Source organism: Podarcis filfolensis (genome assembly GCF_964270895.1).
Source record: "Podarcis filfolensis genome assembly, chromosome: 2".
NCBI lineage: Eukaryota > Metazoa > Chordata > Lepidosauria > Squamata > Lacertidae > Podarcis > Podarcis filfolensis.
This window is the reverse complement of record NC_139605.1, coordinates 48,465,645-48,484,232: the sequence shown is the minus strand read 5'-3', so window position 1 is coordinate 48,484,232 and position 18,588 is coordinate 48,465,645. Positions and strand designations below refer to the sequence as shown.

The following is an 18,588-nucleotide window of genomic DNA, read 5'->3' as shown; positions in this document are numbered from 1 at the left end:
AACTTGCATTATAGTGACAGAGAATATCTTTGGCTATATCCAACAGAATCCTATTCTTTGCATACAACAAAACTTCCTGTTCTCTCTAGCCCTCTGCATACTCTTAAGACTAGCTCTGAAGAGTTGGAGGATCCTCCAGAGCAGATTTGCAGTGGCATATGGGAGGGGAGGAAATGGAAGTCTTCTTGTATAAGTGAAACTCTGCTTGTGCAGTGTTGGGTACAACCTATGAGTTTTAGCAATTTATAATTCATTTGTAGTTATTTCAAAATATAGAATAGCCAAGTAATGAAAAATTGTCATTCCAGGCACCTTATACTCCATTTATCACTGAACTGATGTACCAGAATTTGAAGACTCTTATTGATCCTGCCTGCATTCAGGAGAAGAACACAGATAGCATTCACTACCTCATGGTTCCTCAAGTTCGGTGAGCAACTCCATCAGTTGTAGTGGATGTCCAAGTTTAAGGTTTTATGGGTCTAAGCCAGCACTTTGAATTGGACTCTGAAACTAATTGGCAGCCAGTGCAGTCAGGCCAGGATCGGTGTAGTAAGCTCAAACTGTCTTGTCCCAGTGAGTAACCTGGCTGGCAAATTGTGCACTAGCTGTAGTTTCCGAACCGCCTTCCGAGGCAGCCCTTTCTTTTATGCTTTACCTATAAGGCATTTACCTATAATGTTTTACCTATAAGTTCTTAAAACATGTTTTTCCAAATCCACTTGTAAAACTACTGTAGAATCTGCAACTTTATTAAATACCCATACCTGCTGCTGAATTGTAGACTGAAGAGGGTGGTCATTCTATATTGTGGTTCTATAAAAACCCAGTTCTGATAAATTCTGGAAAGGAGTAGATGAAAACATTTTACAAGGTGTAAGCAACAGTCAGAGGAAAGGTTTTAGTGATCAATACTATTGAAGGAAGCTGATCTGTTTTGCTTTGCTTTTGTTTGAGGAAGAAAATGTGTTTATATATTGGTTTTTTGATGTTCTGACCATGTTGCAGTTTGAAGTTTAGCAGAAGCCCCAACATTTGTTTTCTGGATATGGTTGGCAAATAGGTTTGGATATGCTTTGAATATTTCTTGTTTTTACCTGGGGAACTGTCTTTGGTACCTCATTCAATTGCATTGTCATTAATCAAGAGAACTAAAATCATTTTCTCTTGTGATACAATCCAAACAGTTTAGAGGTATATGAGTTAAATCTCTTCTATCAAAGCTGTGGATTTTACAGGGTATAAATGTTCTTTTGTTTGTAGCACAGAAGGTACATTGTCATTACAAATGCCCTTGAACTAGTATTTTGAAAGGCACATTAGAAAGATGTTCAGTTATTTATAGGAATCTAACTTAATTTTTTTTAGTCCCAGGTGCCACCTTGTTCTGTCCAATTAATGATGCCAAAGATAAATGTGATTTGTGAATGTAACTTACGTTAAAAAATACTGCAAATTTGCTTTGTTGGAGAGTTTATTTGTTTTTAATAGCCAGTCTCTAGTGAAGCAGTTTTTCCACCTCCCAAAAGCTTTGTAGTAATTACTGAGTCTGTTAACAGGCGTTGGTATACCATTTCCCCCTGTTTCTGTACTGTATGATGGACTTGCCCATGATGGAAAGCAGTCAGGCTGCACATGCCATGGTTGTCAGGCTAAAGGTTTAAATTTTATTTTGCTTCCATTTGGGCAGCTTTAAGTAGTTAAGTTTATCATTTTTACTATTTCTATTGTTGAAATGAGAATGTATCAGGTTTCCTGAATTCTCTTACAAACTAGCTGTTCAGTATTTGCTTGATGTGTGTACTGAGGGAATTTCAGTGTGTTTCTATCCTGCCTTACTACACATAGTTTCAAGGCTTTAAGGTTAAATAATTTAATATAAAAACTATTAAAATATATTTTTTAGTATAAAACAATAAGATGATGGACCCAACGTAAGCATGAGCATCAGTTAAGGCAAAGTTAATGCATTAAAGCAGCACTAGAATCTGTAGCATTTATCTTTCCACCCAGTGCCTAAAAGAGTGGACCTTAGGTACGTGGTCCAGGGGTTGAAGGTCCAATCATTGGCCCATTCATCTGGCTTCAGCAGAGAATCTCCTCAGATGGTCTCAAGGAATGAGCAGGTTCTAGGTCCATATTTTGGTAACCTTACACCAGGGGTGGGGAATGTTGGACCCTAGGGCTGAATATGGCCCTCTAGGCCTCTCTGTCCAGCTCTCAGTACTCTTCATAGGCCACACCACCCTCCCCATCAGCAGGTACGACTCAATACCTTCCTCATGTCTGGAATGTGTTCTTGAATTGTGGCAATGTTTCTTGCTTGCCATGATGGAGAGATGTGTGTGGATATAGAAACCTCCTCCTTTCGTATGGCTAGAATGTATTGCCTGCTGTACAAAGGAAAGTGTTGCATCCATTGCACTGCATCACTTTTTTTGCCTTTGGCCCAATCCACCACTGGCAGGAAGGCGCTAGAAGGCTGGCTTTGAGGTGAGGTTGCCTTTCAGACTGCAGAATGTTCCTCACTCCTATCTTACACTTTAAACTTTGGGGAACAAAAGATTATCAAACAAATGAAGATGGCTTTGTCATCTCACTGTGAATTCTGAAATAAGTCCTATAGGTACCAGCTACTTTACAGAACTTGGCTTGGTTAGAATCTCATAATTCTGTTTCCTGTCCAGCTGTGTGGAATTTTGAATAGCAAGCAAGTCCCATTTTCATACATCCAAACTTTTATTTTAAGGCTCGTCCATAATTTGTTTCTTTTTTGTGTGTAAGTCACCGTTCCAGTCTGCTTCTCATCTTCATTTTTGGATAGTTTTATTTGCTAGACAGATCAATAATTTTCTAATTTAAGTTATGGTTAATGAATGGAATAAGAGGCATTGGACCCTCTCATAAATATGATGGATTTTTTCCTGTATTGTGTGGCTGAGTGGCCAATAAAAGCATTGATTGCCAATGAAAGGCTATTCATATTTCAGTGGTCAGGCTTAACCTCCAGAATTTTTACTGGTTGCAATTCCTTTTAATATTTAGCAACTTGGTTACTAGAATATTACTTATTTACCCTCCATGTGACATAAAGTTCTTTGAAATAAGTAAAAAATAATAATTGAAATGCAAAATAAAACATAAAACCATTAAAAAGCGGGGGAGGGGGATGCTACATAAATAACGCAAACCATAACTTGCCACACACTGAAACTCCAAACAGATTAAAAAGGAAAACACAGTCCCAAGGCCCAGATTTTACCAATTTCAAAGGCAATCTACCCTGGACAGGCTATTCCATAACTGGAGTGCCCGTGATAAAAGGGCCCTCTTCCTGATGACTGCCCACCTTGCTTCATTTTATGGGGCCACTCTGAGCAGGACTGCCAAAGAAGATCAAGCTTTGGGTAGATACATATGGGAGGAGGTGATACCAATCTGTCTAGGGATTTAAAAATTAAAACTTGCATAGACTTCGGAGCCCAGTGCAGCTGATAAAACTCTCTTGTAATATGGCCCAGTCCTGGCTTGCAGCCCTGTTCTGCACAAGCTGCTGTTTCTGAACTGCTTTTAACAAGAGTATCAGAAGCAAACTGGCAATAAAGTGATAAAACAACCATTAAGCTATGTCTTAAAAGCTTGAGATAATGAAAAAAATATTCACTTAGCACCTAAAAGCTAATAAAGTAGAAGCTGCTGGTACAGTAGGGCAGAACCTTCCGCCTGGCACCGACATCATTGCTGCTTACCAGAGTGGGGGCAGGACAGCAGTGTAGGTGCCCTGGCAGGACCACTGGATTGGCACAGCTCTAATCTCAGCACTGCTCACACTGTCCTGGTAAGTGGCAGCGATTACATTTTCAGGAGGGCAGCTCTGTGGCATCACCCCACCCCACCAGCTACTCCTAGTTTGTCCTAATAATTTAATGGAATAGGTTAGGCAGAAAGAGAATGTGACTTCCTCTAGTTTATAAGTTTCACGGCTGAGCAGGAAGATTCAAACCCAGTCTCCATAGTCCCAAGTCCATCACTCTATCCACCGCGGGGCACTGACTATCAAATTGGCATTTGTGTTTGGTGCAGTCTTTAAGATGGTAAAAAATGCTGTTTCTGGCAATTCTGCCATACAAGAGGGTCCCAGCAAAGGGCATTTTCTTTTCAGCCAGGTTTTAAAGGTAGATTATTATTTTTAAAGGGGTTAGCTTCATATGCAAAACAAGTTTTAATTCCCCCCACCCCCTTTTTGAATCTAGAGAGGATCTGATTGACAAAAATATAGAAAGTGCCGTTTCCCGAATGCAATCTGTTGTTGAGCTTGGACGGGTAATCAGAGACAGGAAAACCATTCCAGTAAAGGTAAGATGTTTTTTAATTTATCTTACATCAATATCCCATAAGCACTTATTGGTTGTGACAGAGAAATGCATAGGTAAATCAATGAATTCCAGAAAATGAACTATAAGGATATCTGTTAAATAGCCATGGTTTAAATAGCCATTTTGCAATAGATCTTGGGTACCTTTTTCCAGACTGATGATGTTGAATTTAATTTCAGTATCCACTGAAAGAGGTGGTGGTTATTCATCAGGATCCCCAGGCGCTGGAAGATATCAAGTCCTTGGAAAAGTATATACTTGAGGTAAGACAGAAGAGCAGAAGGCATTGCTGCTAGAACTTAAGTTCTTACTGGTTTTTATTCAGGTTGATGCCACGTTTTTTGCCTTGCAAGTCTGTCAGCATAACAGCACACCACATGATCCAGCCTGTACAAGAGAGTGGCAGATGTGGACATTGCCCTTGCAACTTCGTTGAGAACGTTTTTGCTTAAAATTAGGTGCTGCTTTGCACCCTGGGCTCCTTGGTGGTGGGAATATAAATTCAGTTAAAAATAAAACAGAGTGGGTTGTATCCAACCAAGCTGCCCTGTTAGGAAAGGACTTCCACCCACTGCCGGAGGAAAGAGTGTGTGGTGGGTGCGGACCCTGGGTGTCCTCCCTGAGGGGGGTGAAATTGCCACCCCGCCCCCCTGGGACACTCACCCCACCCCTGGGGGCAGCTAGCCCCGCCCCTGGGTGTATAGCATGTGCGCCGCTCCGGATGCCGGAGCAGCTAGCTCTGCCTCTGCTTCCACCTGCACAAGGGGACTGCTTCCCCATCTATTCTGGGGGTTTTCTCAATCCTCTGAAGCAGATTTGGAGCAAGGAGTGGGAAGAATAGAAGGAAGGAGAAGACCACCCATTTGGCAGGTGGAAGTCCTTGTGTGTTGGGCTGAGTTTGTTGGATATCTCTTTCACACACATACCTTCTGACTCAACCTTTGGATTTCATTTGACCCAGGACTACAGTTGTGTGCTGCTTGATGTTGGCTTGGCTTTGGACTCCCCTTGTTATTTCTTAATGCTGTCACGTTTTGGACTTGAGCCTGCAGCGGACTCTTGTGTGTTGTCTTACTCCAGTCAAGCTCAGGCACAGAGACCTAACTCAGTTGGAGTAGGAGAAAGTATCAAGATCTATGTGTAGGCAGGGGTTAAGCAAACACATGCTTTCTTGAGAAAAAAGATGTCATTACTGAGTACTCTTGATTATATATGAAGACTGCAAGGACCAAACTAAGCAGAGGATAAAGTGTGACATCTGTGTATTATGTATAATACAGTTGACTTTTGACCACATATTTTTCGGAGATAAATACTTCATGATCATTGATCATTCACAAAATCATGAAAAAAGATTGTCTTGCAGCATCGCAGTATCATTTTTCATTATGCCTTTCTGAAGAAGCTGCCCTCCTAAACCGTCTCATTCCACTAAGCTAACTTCATAAGGGCTGTTTTGGATTTTGGTGCAAAATAAGTTTTTTTTAAAAAAGCTGTTGTTATGGATGTGGTGGCTTTCCTTGAGTTTCCCGGTGAAATGGGACGAGGTGGAGAACCTAAGTAACACTCCTGCTCTGTGGCTGCTTATGGGTTTCTGTGGACCTGCGTCCCTTTGGAGTGTGGCTGATGGAAACGCAAGAGGAGCCACTCGCTTGTTGTGTAAAACCTTGTTGCTGTCAGTTGACATTCTTTTTGATTCCAATACCAATTGCGAAAGCACAGTTCATTAAACAGTAAGTGGAAGGAAGATTAGTGTGTGGACTTTCCTGTTGAAATAAAGAAGAGAAAAAAAGAAATGAGATGGAAAGAAAGCGCATAAAATGTTTTGATTGTTTTGTACTAGTAAATTGCTTTTAGCTAAGGGTTGCTTCAGAGGGCTGATTGTGAACTGTTCTGCTCTGGAAATGGAGCCAATTTTATCCTTTATCTATTTTAGAGATTAAAGTGTGGCTTGCCAGACAAAGTGACCCCTTGTGTGGTTTCGTGTATTGGATTCTTAGAGCTCAATGCCTCGTAAAAGACATGGAACTCTTTATAATATTGTATGTACATTTGTTTGGCCAGACAAAAGGTCTCCCAGGCTTCCTACGAACAAGAGCAACACAGCAGAAGTATGCTAGAAAAGCTTTCAGATGCAAAATAGGAAAGGTGGTTTATTTTATCAGACCATCTCCTGTTTGGTTTGTACGATTGTATTTAACACCAACGTTGCATTAGATGGAATTAAACAGTAGATAGTTCTTAGTTACTGAAAAGTGTTCACTATTTAGGAAAATATCAGTTTGGGGTTAGCTCAAGGAGGAAAAGAGGACTGGCTTAATAACAAGATGAAAGAGCCAAGGACAAAGGCTGAATGGAATAGGAGTGATCTCAAAGGTTTTATGGGTTATGGAGTGAGGAGACCTTGAGTAGAGTAGGACTGGGGTCTTTAGAAGGTGTAAGGTGGAAACTCAGGGGTGGGAATAGGTAAGGATGTTTGGATAATACTTTGGTGGGAGAACTTTTTCTTATTTAATAGCATGAATGGGAGCTCTATTTAACTTGGTATTCTGTACAGCAAAGTATTTTTGTATAAACAAACAATCTAAAATGACTTAATCATAGTACTGTTCAAACTTCAAGCGCACATATATCAGAATAGGAGACAGCTATTTTTTGTTTGTCCTACTCTCTGTAATATTTTGCCATTCAGCCTGTAAAATGGTTTGTTAATCATGACTTCAAGTGATGATTATTTTTTAAACTATTTTTTTCCATTTTATTACTTTTTTGGGAAATGCACAGGAACTGAATGTCCGTCAAGTGACATTATCAACTGAGAAAGATAAATATGGAATCCGCCTAAGAGCAGAACCTGATCACATGGTGCTTGGGAAGCGTCTGAAAGGTGCCTTTAAATCTGTTATGGCTGCTGTGAAGGAATTGAAAAGTGAGCAGTTGGAAGAATTCCAGAAGACTGGTTAGTATCAGTGGAGTATGTGTAGTTTGTCAGAAAAGTGTGATGACCTTGGAAACAGATGCAAAATAATTTTTATTTTCAGGTATGGAAACCAATCCATTTAGCTGCTTGGTTTTCTTTTCTAGTCTAAAAGCAAAAAGGCAGAGATTTAAAAGCTATTTCTCTTGTTAGTATATTGTCAAATGTTTATAGGTTCCATAAACATATTGGAAAATAACTGCAAAGAGGATAAAGGTTAAATCAATTCTGCAAAACGAGGAAATGTTCAGGGAAGTGCTTAGTCAGGGGTCTAAACGTCTATAAAAGAATCCAAACTACCTTGAGTAGAAAATGTTTTTATACTTCTCATATTTTGCTTTGCATGTTCTTTGGATGGTCTAAGCTTTCAGAACCTGGAACACTTTGTTCCAGTTATTCTGCCAGAGACTGAAGATTTGGAAACTGGATTTTCAAAGTTACTGAGGGAATTTTGACAGGCGGGAGACCCCATCCTCCTGTAAATTTCTGATAAACATCTGGCCCACGGAGCAAAAATGTTTGTTCTAAACACAAGAAAGTCAGAGAAATACATTGATATGGATGTTGTCATTCAAACAAGAGACAGAAAACAGTACATTGAAATGTTGACTAATGAACATTTTTGAAAGCTTGGAACACTTGCTTAATATAAAATAGGTAATTCTCTGGTTTAAATGAATCAGGCACCATTGTTGTAGAAGGTCATGAACTGCATGAAGAAGATCTCCGTCTGATGTACACCTTTAACCAGGCTGAAGGAGGATCTGCCCAATTTGAAGCACATTCTGATTCTCAGGTATCAAATGTAGTGATCAGTGACGACGATGGGAAATCCAGATGTTCATGTTGCTAGCACTAGTTGCCTTGGATCAGTGCCTCTGCAATATAGAACCTCTACCATACCATTTTGGCATATCTGCTTGAGATGGCAGGAAACAGTGATCCAAAGAGTTGCTTAGGCTCATGCAAGGATTTTGAACTAACCCAGGGGAATGTTTGACATAGAGCAGTTGGCTTCTGTTCCATATCATAAATGGACATAATCGTATTATAGCAGTTGCAGGAAGTGTAGAACTGAGCAGATAAATTGAAAAGCAGAACAAAAAATTGGCTGGAATTTGGAGAAGGAGCTGTGTCATTAGCAGCAATAGCTTAAATGAGGAGGAGTGCTTTGCAAGTCTAAGCAATGACGTCCTCAGATAAGTGTCCTCCATAATAACTGCAGGAAGTTAACTGTTTTTTTCTGATCCTGTGGCTGGCTATTTCACTTTCAAGTAGCTATGCCCAGCTAAAATCTAAAGACCTGCAGTGTGCTTAGCACCCCATCACTACCACCACAACCTGTATTGTCACTATTGACATCAGGGCAAAAAGTTAAGCACACCATGCATGGGGTTGTCCTAGTGTGCCCCATTGTGCATGTCTCTAGCAGTATATATATTTGAAACAAAAATTCCTTCCAGTAGCACCTTAGTATATATATTGTAACAGTTCAAAAGAACAACAAAACATGAGTTAATAGTAACTAGCTCTAACTTGTAAAACACAGTTTCTCTTGTCTCAGTCCACATGAACATGTCTTTGATTGTTGTTATAAAACAAGGTCTATATAGCACCTGCCTTTTTTCTGGCCAGGTTTTGGTTCTCCTGGATGTTACTCCCGATCAGTCTATGGTCGATGAAGGCGTTGCACGTGAAGTAATAAATCGCATCCAGAAACTTCGGAAGAAGGTTAGTAAATTTGGGAAATGAAGCACAAGAGCAGCCTCCTCTCCTGTAGTTTCCAACAACTGGTATTCAGAAGCATGCTGCCTCTGACCATGGAGGCAGAGCACAGCTGTTGTGGCTAGAACAGCCTTCTCCACCATGAATTTGTCTAATCCTTTTTTAAAGCCATCCAAGTTGATGGCCAACACTGCCTCCTGTGGAAGCAAATTCTATAGTTTAAATATGTACTGTGTTATGACGTACTTTCTTTTGTCTGTCCGGAATCCTCTAGCATTCAGCTTCCCTGAGTGTCTACAAATTTTAGTCTTATGAGAGAGGGAGAAAAAGTTTTTCTACCCACTTTGACTGATAGCATGTCCACTCACTGTTGGGCCTGGTGTCACTACCCACAATGCTAGAAGAGTCTCCCTCTTTGGGGATTTCTAGCTTGTTGAATTCAATGCTTTCTTTGATGTATAGAGTGACACCACCTCCAGTCTGTTGTTCCCTGTCCTATCAAATTTAGATCCAGAGATACAGTCGTGTCCCACCAGTTCTCTCCATTCCATCAGATTTTTGTTATGCCCAGTATATGAATGCCGTCCTCTTAAGACCAAGCACTCCAGTTCGCGCATCTTGACTTGGAGGCTTTCTGGCATTAGCGTGTAAACACTTATAAACCGTGACTCTCTTAAAGTATATTTGGCAGTTGTGTGTTGGCCTGCGGTGCTTTGGCGTCTCTCAGTTGTTATCCTGTGTGCCTGCACTCACAATGTCTAGTTATATGCATGAAGAACAGATGGCTATAAAAGGAGACTAGAAAAGATGATTTAAAAAATGAGCATGACATAGGTAATTGTGTGTGAAGGTGACTTCTCATTTTATTAAGATAACAAGAACTATAGATGCCATTGCTCAATCAACTGCAGACTCCTCCAGAACAGAATTGTGTTCATTTGGTTAATATTTTAAAATCTGGGGACAGTATTTGTTGGTCAGTTCTACTTTTTGTTTGCATTCTTAAATATAAAAAGCAATTGCTCATTGCAGTATACCTTTATTTTTGTTTTTCTTGGTGAAATCTTTTTTATTTTGAAGAAAAATGTTTTGTAGAGTTCCATTGGACTTTGGCTAAGACAAACTAACATGTGATGTGCAATCAGATGCTTTTCTGCTTGCCAGAATATTTGCTAAAATATGCTTGACTTTTTAAATGTGTGTTTTGTTCTGATTATACCAAAAAAACAGATTTTACTTTTTGGTTGCAAATATTTGGTGATAGGTAATCTTTATTGCTCACTCAATTGGGTTGCTGATTTTGTTACAGCGCAATCTTGTTCCAACTGATGAGATTACAGTGTATTACCGTGCTCATCCAGAAGGTGATTATCTTGATACTGTTATTAAGGAGCATACAGATTTCATTTTTGCAACAATAAAGGCTGCCTTGAAGCCATACCCAGTGCCTACCTCAACGGAAGTGCTTATTCAAGAGAAAACCCAGGTAAAAACAAGCAAGAATTTCTTTGGAAAATATTCACCTCACCCCATTATCTGAATAATGCATTGCCTCACATTAAATGTTTATTGGACCAGAGTCGGTATATCCATTTCAGATGTTCATATTATATGACAAGTTTTAAGTTCAGGAAGTCACAGAAATCATCCAAGTGGTTTCAGAACTGGTCAGCATGGACTTACATACCCAGCACTAAAAACCCTCTTGGTTTTCTGCATTTCAGCTAATCATCTCTACCATATGAAATTAAAACTCAGAATGCATGTTGTAGGTTACTTTTTTTACTGTATCTACTGATTTCAAGTAAAGCAAATTAATTCCGATGATGCTCAGGAGTCTTTTTAATGCAGACTTGATAGACCTTAATCCACAGGGTAGTATCTGTTCAAATGTTTCTTAAGAGCTACATTGTGCTTACTGTAGCCACTGCCGACATAAAAAGTACTTTCTCAACTCCCAGAGCCTACCTTTCACTTTTTATCATGTGGGTGTCACCTGTAAGCTGGGTATTTCACAGGAACACCATGTTTTGCAGATGCCTCCTTTATGTGGCCTAACTCCATCCTTTATAAGAGCAAAGAATTGTGTAAATGTAGCAATATGTATTATTGGGCATAGGTTGTGGCTTATAAATAGTGCATCTCCCCATGCAGAAATTGCCAGCTCCATTACTCTCCCAAGTTAAGTCTTTTGCTGGGCCAGTGCGTGTGTTGGATATATTTTACTCACCTGAATATAGAGTGAATGCATCTGGGTAGCACAGTATAGAAGTGTGAAAAGACCATACATTATTTTTTCTTTAACATCGAATAGTAGATTTTTTAAAAATAGAACAATGCATGTCTTGAAATTATTTCAAAGATAAAAGGTAGTCAGTGAAGTTGCTTATTTCTTTTAAGCTGCACAACAAACTTAAACTGCACAATGTAACTGTTATTTTGTGTATCTTAAAGGACGCGGGTGGCGCTGTGGGTTAAACCACAGAGCCTAGGGCTTGCCGATCAGAAGGTCGGCGGTTCGAATCCCCGCGACGGGGTGAGCTCCCGTTGCTCGGTCCCAGCTCCTGCCAACCTAGCAGTTCAAAAGCATGTCAAAGTGCAAGTAGATAAATAGGTACCACTCCGATGGGAAGGTAAATGGCGTTTCCGTGTGCTGCTCTGGTTCGCCAGAAGCGGCTTAGTCATGCTGGCCACATGACCCAGAAGCTGTACGCCGGCTCCCTTGGCCAGTAAAGCGAGATGAGTGCTGCAACCCCAGAGTCGTCCGTGACTGAACCTAATGGTCAGGCCCCTTTACCTTTTAAAGGAAGTAGTCATTTACTTTTCTGGTAATCTATGAAGTTGCCTAACAGAAATGTAAATGTTTTTGTCTATTGATATGACCTTGATAGATAGAAAGCTAATCCAAACCCCCAGAATATAATCCCTGTATTACTTCATTAGCAAATAACTTGGAAACATATGAAAATAGTAGTGTATAGTCATTTAATAATTTGTTCATACAGTTAAAATGAGGCAAATCTGCAAGATGTTGGTGACAGTCCCATTTACAGATTTAAATGTAATTTGGTGAGAATAATAGTTTAATGCAAGATACTGAGCAACAATGTGTGCAGTTCTGGGACAGCCAGAAAAAGCAAATTTTATGTTAATTTTACTGGTGTATGTACAGATGGTTGATCTAAATAGAATAGATGAGTCTTGCAATTTTTTCATATTTTCATTTTATCAGGTCAAAAGCCCTTTAGTTGCTTAGGCTGGAATACTGTTTCAGTTAAGCCTAAAAACCTTAAATCAGGCATAGGAAAACTCAGCCCTCCAGATGTTTTGGGACTACAACTCCTGTCATCGCTGACCACTGGTCCTGTTAGCTAGGGATGATGGGAGTTGTAGTCCCAAAACATCTGAGGGCCGAGTTTGCCTATGCCTGCCTTAAACAACCTACTACCTTCTGGAAAATAAAGCTATATATGAAAAAGGCAGAAAGTCCAAAGCAGTACCAAAACCTTGCTTTAGGAAAATTACTAATGCAAATCGGGGTGCAATGAATATTAATGAAACCGCAAGAATTCCAAGCAACTACCCCATTTTTGAGTGACTTCCCCCTGTCCTCCATTCCATGCTGCTGAAAACAGGGTCCCCTGACTCTCTATGAGACTGTGGGGGGAAATAAGGGCAAGAAACCCTACTTCCATTTAGTAATGGAATGGTAATTTTTCTTTCAAAGGATTCAGACTTAAAAATTAATTTTCTCTGGTTTTAGCATCTTTAAAATGCTAATCTTCAGCAAAATACTACCCAGTCTTTAAAGGCATTTTTACAGGTTAAAGTCTACAGGTTCCAGTCCTATGTGCACCCAGATAAATAAAAATAATAACGTTTTGGGGGAAATGGGCCTTAACATTTGCATGGTAGCTGTGAAGGTTTTTTTGTGTGTAGCTTTGCACCCACACTTTCTTACTATTCAGAATTCTTAATTCAGCTTTGAAATGTGACAGTTTCCTGGTGGCTAATGGGTAGTAACAGTTGCCCCCTAGTGGCCAACATCAGCAGACCCAGAAATGGCATTTCATAATGTTATCTGCATGTGCTGCTGTGACTCCTTTCTGTCTTCCTCTGATTTTCTGCATTTAACTTTTTTGCAGCCTTAAAAGTTTGTTTGCTGGCTTATAAACTGCAAATATTATATTTTTAATGTCACCAGGGTTGCCTCTGCTAACATACTGCATTGCAGTCTTTTATTATGAAGCAGCGTTAAATTACAACGATTGTCACTATCATCCCTGCAGCATTTCCAAGTTATAATAATTCTGAGGGGAAATAGTTTGAGTGTCTCCTCTTAGAATACTAATTTTAAGAAAATGTAACGTTTGTTTATTTAGCTGAAGGGATCAGAACTGGAAATTACACTAGCCAAAGGTGCTCTGAATCATCGCATTGAGCCAGCATGTGCTTATGTCAATCTGAACATCTCTGTGAATGGGAAAGAGCAAGGTAGGAATTCCTTAAACTATTTCTGAAAGTTACTTGTCATTTGTCTTCTTTGAATCTGCTGCGTCAAAAATCAAAAACCGCTTTTTAAAAATGTTATGGCAAGGACCCAAAGGGCAGCTCACACAAAGGGTTTGCATATCCTTAATAAGACTTCTTCCTTTTGAAGGCTTGACCTCTGTGCCAGATCGCAAGCGGCTTTTGGAAGCTATTTCCATTTCTCATGTGCCTTGTTATGTGCAGTGGAGAGCAACCGCTCAAGAAAAATCAGTTTCAACCTCCTTTGGCTCCTTTGAATTAGTTTTACATATGTTTTAATCCTGACAATTTTCTTTAAAAATATCAATTTAAATATTTTTTAACAAAGTCAACCTTGAGAATTGTGTTTAGGCATCTTAACCATTTGAACCATTGTGCTTGGTTATTTAGTGCCAATTTTAAAGAATATAATTGAACTGATATAATTGAAATGAAGTTATAATTCCTGGATGAGATGAAAGAATTGTGCAATCCAAGTAACTTGTTTGGTAAATGTATTCACCCAGTAGGTGTGTATTCACAGCTTTCTGAGGGCCTCATGCCAAGAATAGGAGGCAACGATGGGTGCAGCAATGGATGTGATTTTTGCCTTTGTACAGCAACCTACATTCCAGCCAGGCAAAATCAATTGAGGGATGTATGGAGAAGAAATGGGAAGGGGAAATGGCCAGGGCGAGTCCCAAGAGCCACATTTGTTCCCCGGGCCTGCCCCCCACCTCTTACATATAGGTGTAACAGTATTGACAACAAATTGATTAAACAAAATTGGTTTCTTACAATTGCTGCTTTGTGCTTCTCTTTCCAGCTGGTACGGTGTTGCTGGAAAATCCCAAAGGAGATAATACATTAGACTTCGCCAAACTTGTTAACACCATTTCATGCATTTTTGGTCTTGAAAATTCAAAGTTAGCAGTTTTCAATGGAAAAACAGGTGGGTAGTGTGGTGAAGTGTGATGAGGGCTCATGTGCAAGCAGCACACACTTCTCACGGTCTCTGTGTGTTTGCATGTTTTGGGGAAATTATTATTACTGCAGTTTTATAGCGCAGGTGACACTTGCTTTAAAATTAAAATCTCCTTGGAAGTGTGCCTAGTCTTGGACCTGTGTTTTACTTTACTTTTTGACAAGAAGTTTATACACTGTTGAAACTGGTTATAAACAACTCCAGAATTATATTTAAAAAAATCCTCCTGAAGGCTGCTTCTGTGGTAAATTTGCTCAATTTCAGATGGAATGTTCAGGAGAGTGCTTTTTGACTCCTTATTTGGCTACTTAAACCCAGAAGAACAAGTTGTGATAGCATTTCAAACTCTGATATAGTTAGAACGTATGCGGTTTACATTCTAAAGCTGTCATAAAGCCATTTCTCTGCTGTTGCCACTTTGAAGTGTTTTGTCATACGGAGGTTTGAAGATCTCCAGACTTGTATATACAGAACAATTTTGTTAAAATACACTTTAGGTTTTAACTTGTTCTTCTCTTAAACAGGTAGACAATAATTTTGACACATAAAACTTTGCAGCGACAAGAAACAAAACATGGCTGATGCAATAAAAAGTAACAAAAGGATCTGAGTAAAAAAACTCACACTATGTTCATATTGTGTTGTATGGCCATTGTTACCCTTTTAAAGGTTTTTTTAAAAAAAGAAACTGCTGATCCTGTAGCAACACATGGAAAGCACATAGACCCTATGGAGGTTTCCTGAACCCCCTTGTTGCTGGTGTCCTAGCTGTCAACTTTTTCTTAAAAGAATTTAAGAGAAATTGAATATGCCATAGCAAACAGTTTCACGCTAGTACTTTGCTTAAAGGCTTTCATGTACATTTCAGAAACATATTTTTGAGTATACTTTGCATAGCACATGAGTAGTGTCACACTTTACGGAAGTTTTATACTGCTCACACATAGTTATCTCATTGGTTTTGTTTGGTAGCTTTTACCATGGATATTCAGAAGAAGGTGAAACAGCAGTTAGGGGTGAGCCTGAGTGAGGGGAGGTATTAACAAAATCTTTCTCCACTGTAAAAAGTTCTTTCCTTCTCAGTGACGTATGTAGGTGGCTGCTTCTTGGTAAGCCCTTTGTATTCTGATTGTGGTGGTAGAAATACTCCATTGTGAGCTTGTTCTCACAAGCCCAATTGGCTGCAGCTTTCTCACCCTTCAAATTGGCCTTCTTCCTAGCAACGGTAATGATGCAGCCAATCAGATTTGTCTATGTGATGACAGCCAAAGCTAACTCACAGTGAAAGCAGTGCTTAGTTGTGTTTTGGGAGAGATCTATTGATTTTGCAAAAAACTGCCCAATGTTTAGTTTATCTCCTTCCTATATAAAACGAAATTGTGGTCTACACCAGATGTTGGCAGTTTTAGCTTATACATATGCATTGTAAATATAGGGTTTAGGAATATAGGGTTTAGGAAACAGGACAATAGAATGATTCCACATTTTTTTCTGCTTTGTGTTTAATATCCTAATGTTGTAAACAGAGAAAGCTATATATGAAAAAGATGGAACGGTCAGGTAACAGGAAAGCACTTTTCATTTTTTAAACTGTTAATTAAAGTGATTTCTTGTTTGCCCGGATCATCTTGAGCTGTATTGTTCTCTCTGCTGTGTCAAGATGCATGGTGCCATTATCTTTGGAGTAAAAAACAAAAAACAAACCTGCACAAAGAGCAATGTGCTCATCAAGCCACATGAGCACAAAGCAATACAGCTGAATCTGCTGTATCATCACTTAGTGATGAGGGTCAGTGGGAAGGTTTATCTCTGGTCTACTCAGCATTTTGAACCAAATGTTCAGCTATAGCACCTTTACTGAATATTGAGCTCATATTCCAAATTATGTATCTGCTTATGCGGTTTTGCTTGGCAGACACAGAGAGGCAGACTAATTTGCATGTCTTAGAATGTGATTTTTCTAAATATAAAAGTATGGACAAATAAATTTTGCTCCACATAATTCCACACAGCTATAGAATTTTTTTTTTTTGTAATTAATGCACTTGCTTTAAAATGCAGCTCTGTAAGATTCTGTAACATCTCTTAATTTATATTTATTCAAATAAGTTGAAGATCTATTCAACTGATTTGAACTTAAAATTATTCTTGCTGTATTGTCACTCATATGTGTGTGTGCATATGCATATATATTAACAAGTTAATTTCAGAGTGTTTGGAAGACTTGTGATTTATGTTCACACAAGATGGCACCAATTCATTGATACACCTTCTCCAAAATCTCATATCAGGCATGAGAGGGTAAAAGGTGTGGGAACTGCTTTTTGAGTGGTGTGTATTGACAGATCCCCACCCCAATTTATGGCACATTCACATAATGTGTAGATCCTAATATGGCATTTCTTGCAATTCATTGACTGATGATGATTGGGTGTGCCATCCTTATTTGCTGGTAAATTTATTCAAGCACTAGACTTTTAGTCTGATGCTGTCAGAATTTCTGCCTTCTGCAGATGAAAAAATCAAATAAATCCTTTTGTGCAATACTTCTTAATGCAGTAAATGCATTAATAATTGCCTTCTCCATTGTTAGCAGTCTTCGTTGTCCTTCTAGACAGCACACTTTAAAAAAAAATCAAAAGGGGCAAAATAAGCAAGAAGGCTCCTTTGGGAGGAAGGGTGAAAGATAACTTTAATAAATAATAAACTTTAAAAAAAATGGTTTCTAGAAGGATTTCAGGACAGCATGCATAGGGACCCCCCCTCCCAGAATCTTGCATGGTAGGTTAGGCTGGACAGTAATGATAGACTTACATGGAAATCTTACGTTTTGTTTTAACTCACCTGAACAATTTGGTGTCCTCAGCAAACCCAACTGCCTCACTGCTCACCCCTATTTCTAGATAATTCATGAACATTTCTGAAAGCACAGGTCCTAATATGGATCTTCAGAAAACTTCACTTTCTATACCCTCCATTAAAAGAACTGTCCATTTATTCCTACCCTCTGCTTCCTGTTCCTTGTCCTATGGATCAGTAGCTCTTAACCCATAACTTCCAAACTTACTCAGGAGTCTTGGGCGCGGTGCTTTATCAAACGCTTTTTGAAAGTCTTAAGGGCACAGTGTCAACTGGATCACCTCTATATGCTTGTTGACCCTCTCACTAAGATTTTAGAATTCTTTCTAACAAGACTTCTCCTTGCAGAAATAGGATGCAACACTGAGAGTCTTGACACCCTGGTAACATAAGAATGGCCCAGACTTTGCAATGTAGGACGTCCCGATCAGGCACATCAATCCAGTCCAAAGATGCTTTCTAATCTTTATTCTCTTTACATTGGGGATGGCAAAACTTTGGCTTTGCAGATGTTTCTAGACTAGAAGTCTCATCATCCCTGATCATTGGCTACGCTGGCTGGGGCTGACATGAGGTGGAGTTCAACAACACCTAATGTCTACTGCACTATAAATATTCCCAGCAAATGAATACAAATAATCAAAAATGTTTCCAGTTTAAGGAGGAGTATCTGTGAACTCCATACACACTGCCCAGGCTTGCGCCCTGGAGAGGTCACTTCGGTGCTGCTAACACAGCAAAACAATACAGGAGGTAGCTGTTACAAGTCTCTGCAGCCACAGCAGGCGCTGTGATTCTTCAGCAGTTTGACTTCACCCCCGGAGGTGCACTCCATTGTTTCTCAAAACAGATGGATGCCAACAATCTGTGAACTGCATCTGAAAGCAAACTTACTGTAAGCAGCTGACCAGTATCAGGTGATAACTGGGAGAGATGTTGCTTGTTGGATTGCTTATAAAAGCTGGATTTTTCTTTTCAGAACTGAAAAACCAAACAGACTTGCTGAGTCTCAGTGGAAAGATGCTTCATGTAACTGCGGGGTCAGTGCCAGCCTTGAACAGTCTTGATGGCTTCCTCTGTCAGTATATCAATTTACAACTAGTGAATGCAAAACCACAAGGTAATTATACTGATCATATGATACGAGATCAAATTAT

The 18,588-nt window shown here is 39.4% G+C and overlaps 1 protein-coding gene and 1 long non-coding RNA gene across 6 annotated transcripts in view; one reads left to right on the top strand and one right to left on the bottom strand.

The window, feature by feature from the left end:
- Positions 1-18,588, bottom strand: part of LOC310757877 — a 518,075-nt gene that overhangs the window by 73,516 nt on the left and 425,971 nt on the right. The gene's annotated exons all lie outside the window — the stretch shown is intronic.
- IARS1 (isoleucyl-tRNA synthetase 1) overlaps positions 1-18,588 on the top strand; it is a 97,224-nt gene that overhangs the window by 70,997 nt on the left and 7,639 nt on the right. For all 5 annotated transcript variants that reach the window (XM_083603263.1, XM_083603260.1, XM_083603262.1 and 2 more), the window contains 10 exons: positions 309-430; positions 4,254-4,356; positions 4,556-4,639; positions 7,161-7,335; positions 8,037-8,149; positions 8,989-9,084; positions 10,388-10,564; positions 13,461-13,572; positions 14,414-14,539; positions 18,411-18,551. In XM_083603263.1, coding sequence (XP_083459389.1) covers positions 309-430; positions 4,254-4,356; positions 4,556-4,639; positions 7,161-7,335; positions 8,037-8,149; positions 8,989-9,084; positions 10,388-10,564; positions 13,461-13,572; positions 14,414-14,539; positions 18,411-18,551 — 1,249 coding nt within the window. The remainder of the gene's footprint in view (positions 1-308; positions 431-4,253; positions 4,357-4,555; positions 4,640-7,160; positions 7,336-8,036; positions 8,150-8,988; positions 9,085-10,387; positions 10,565-13,460; positions 13,573-14,413; positions 14,540-18,410; positions 18,552-18,588) is intronic.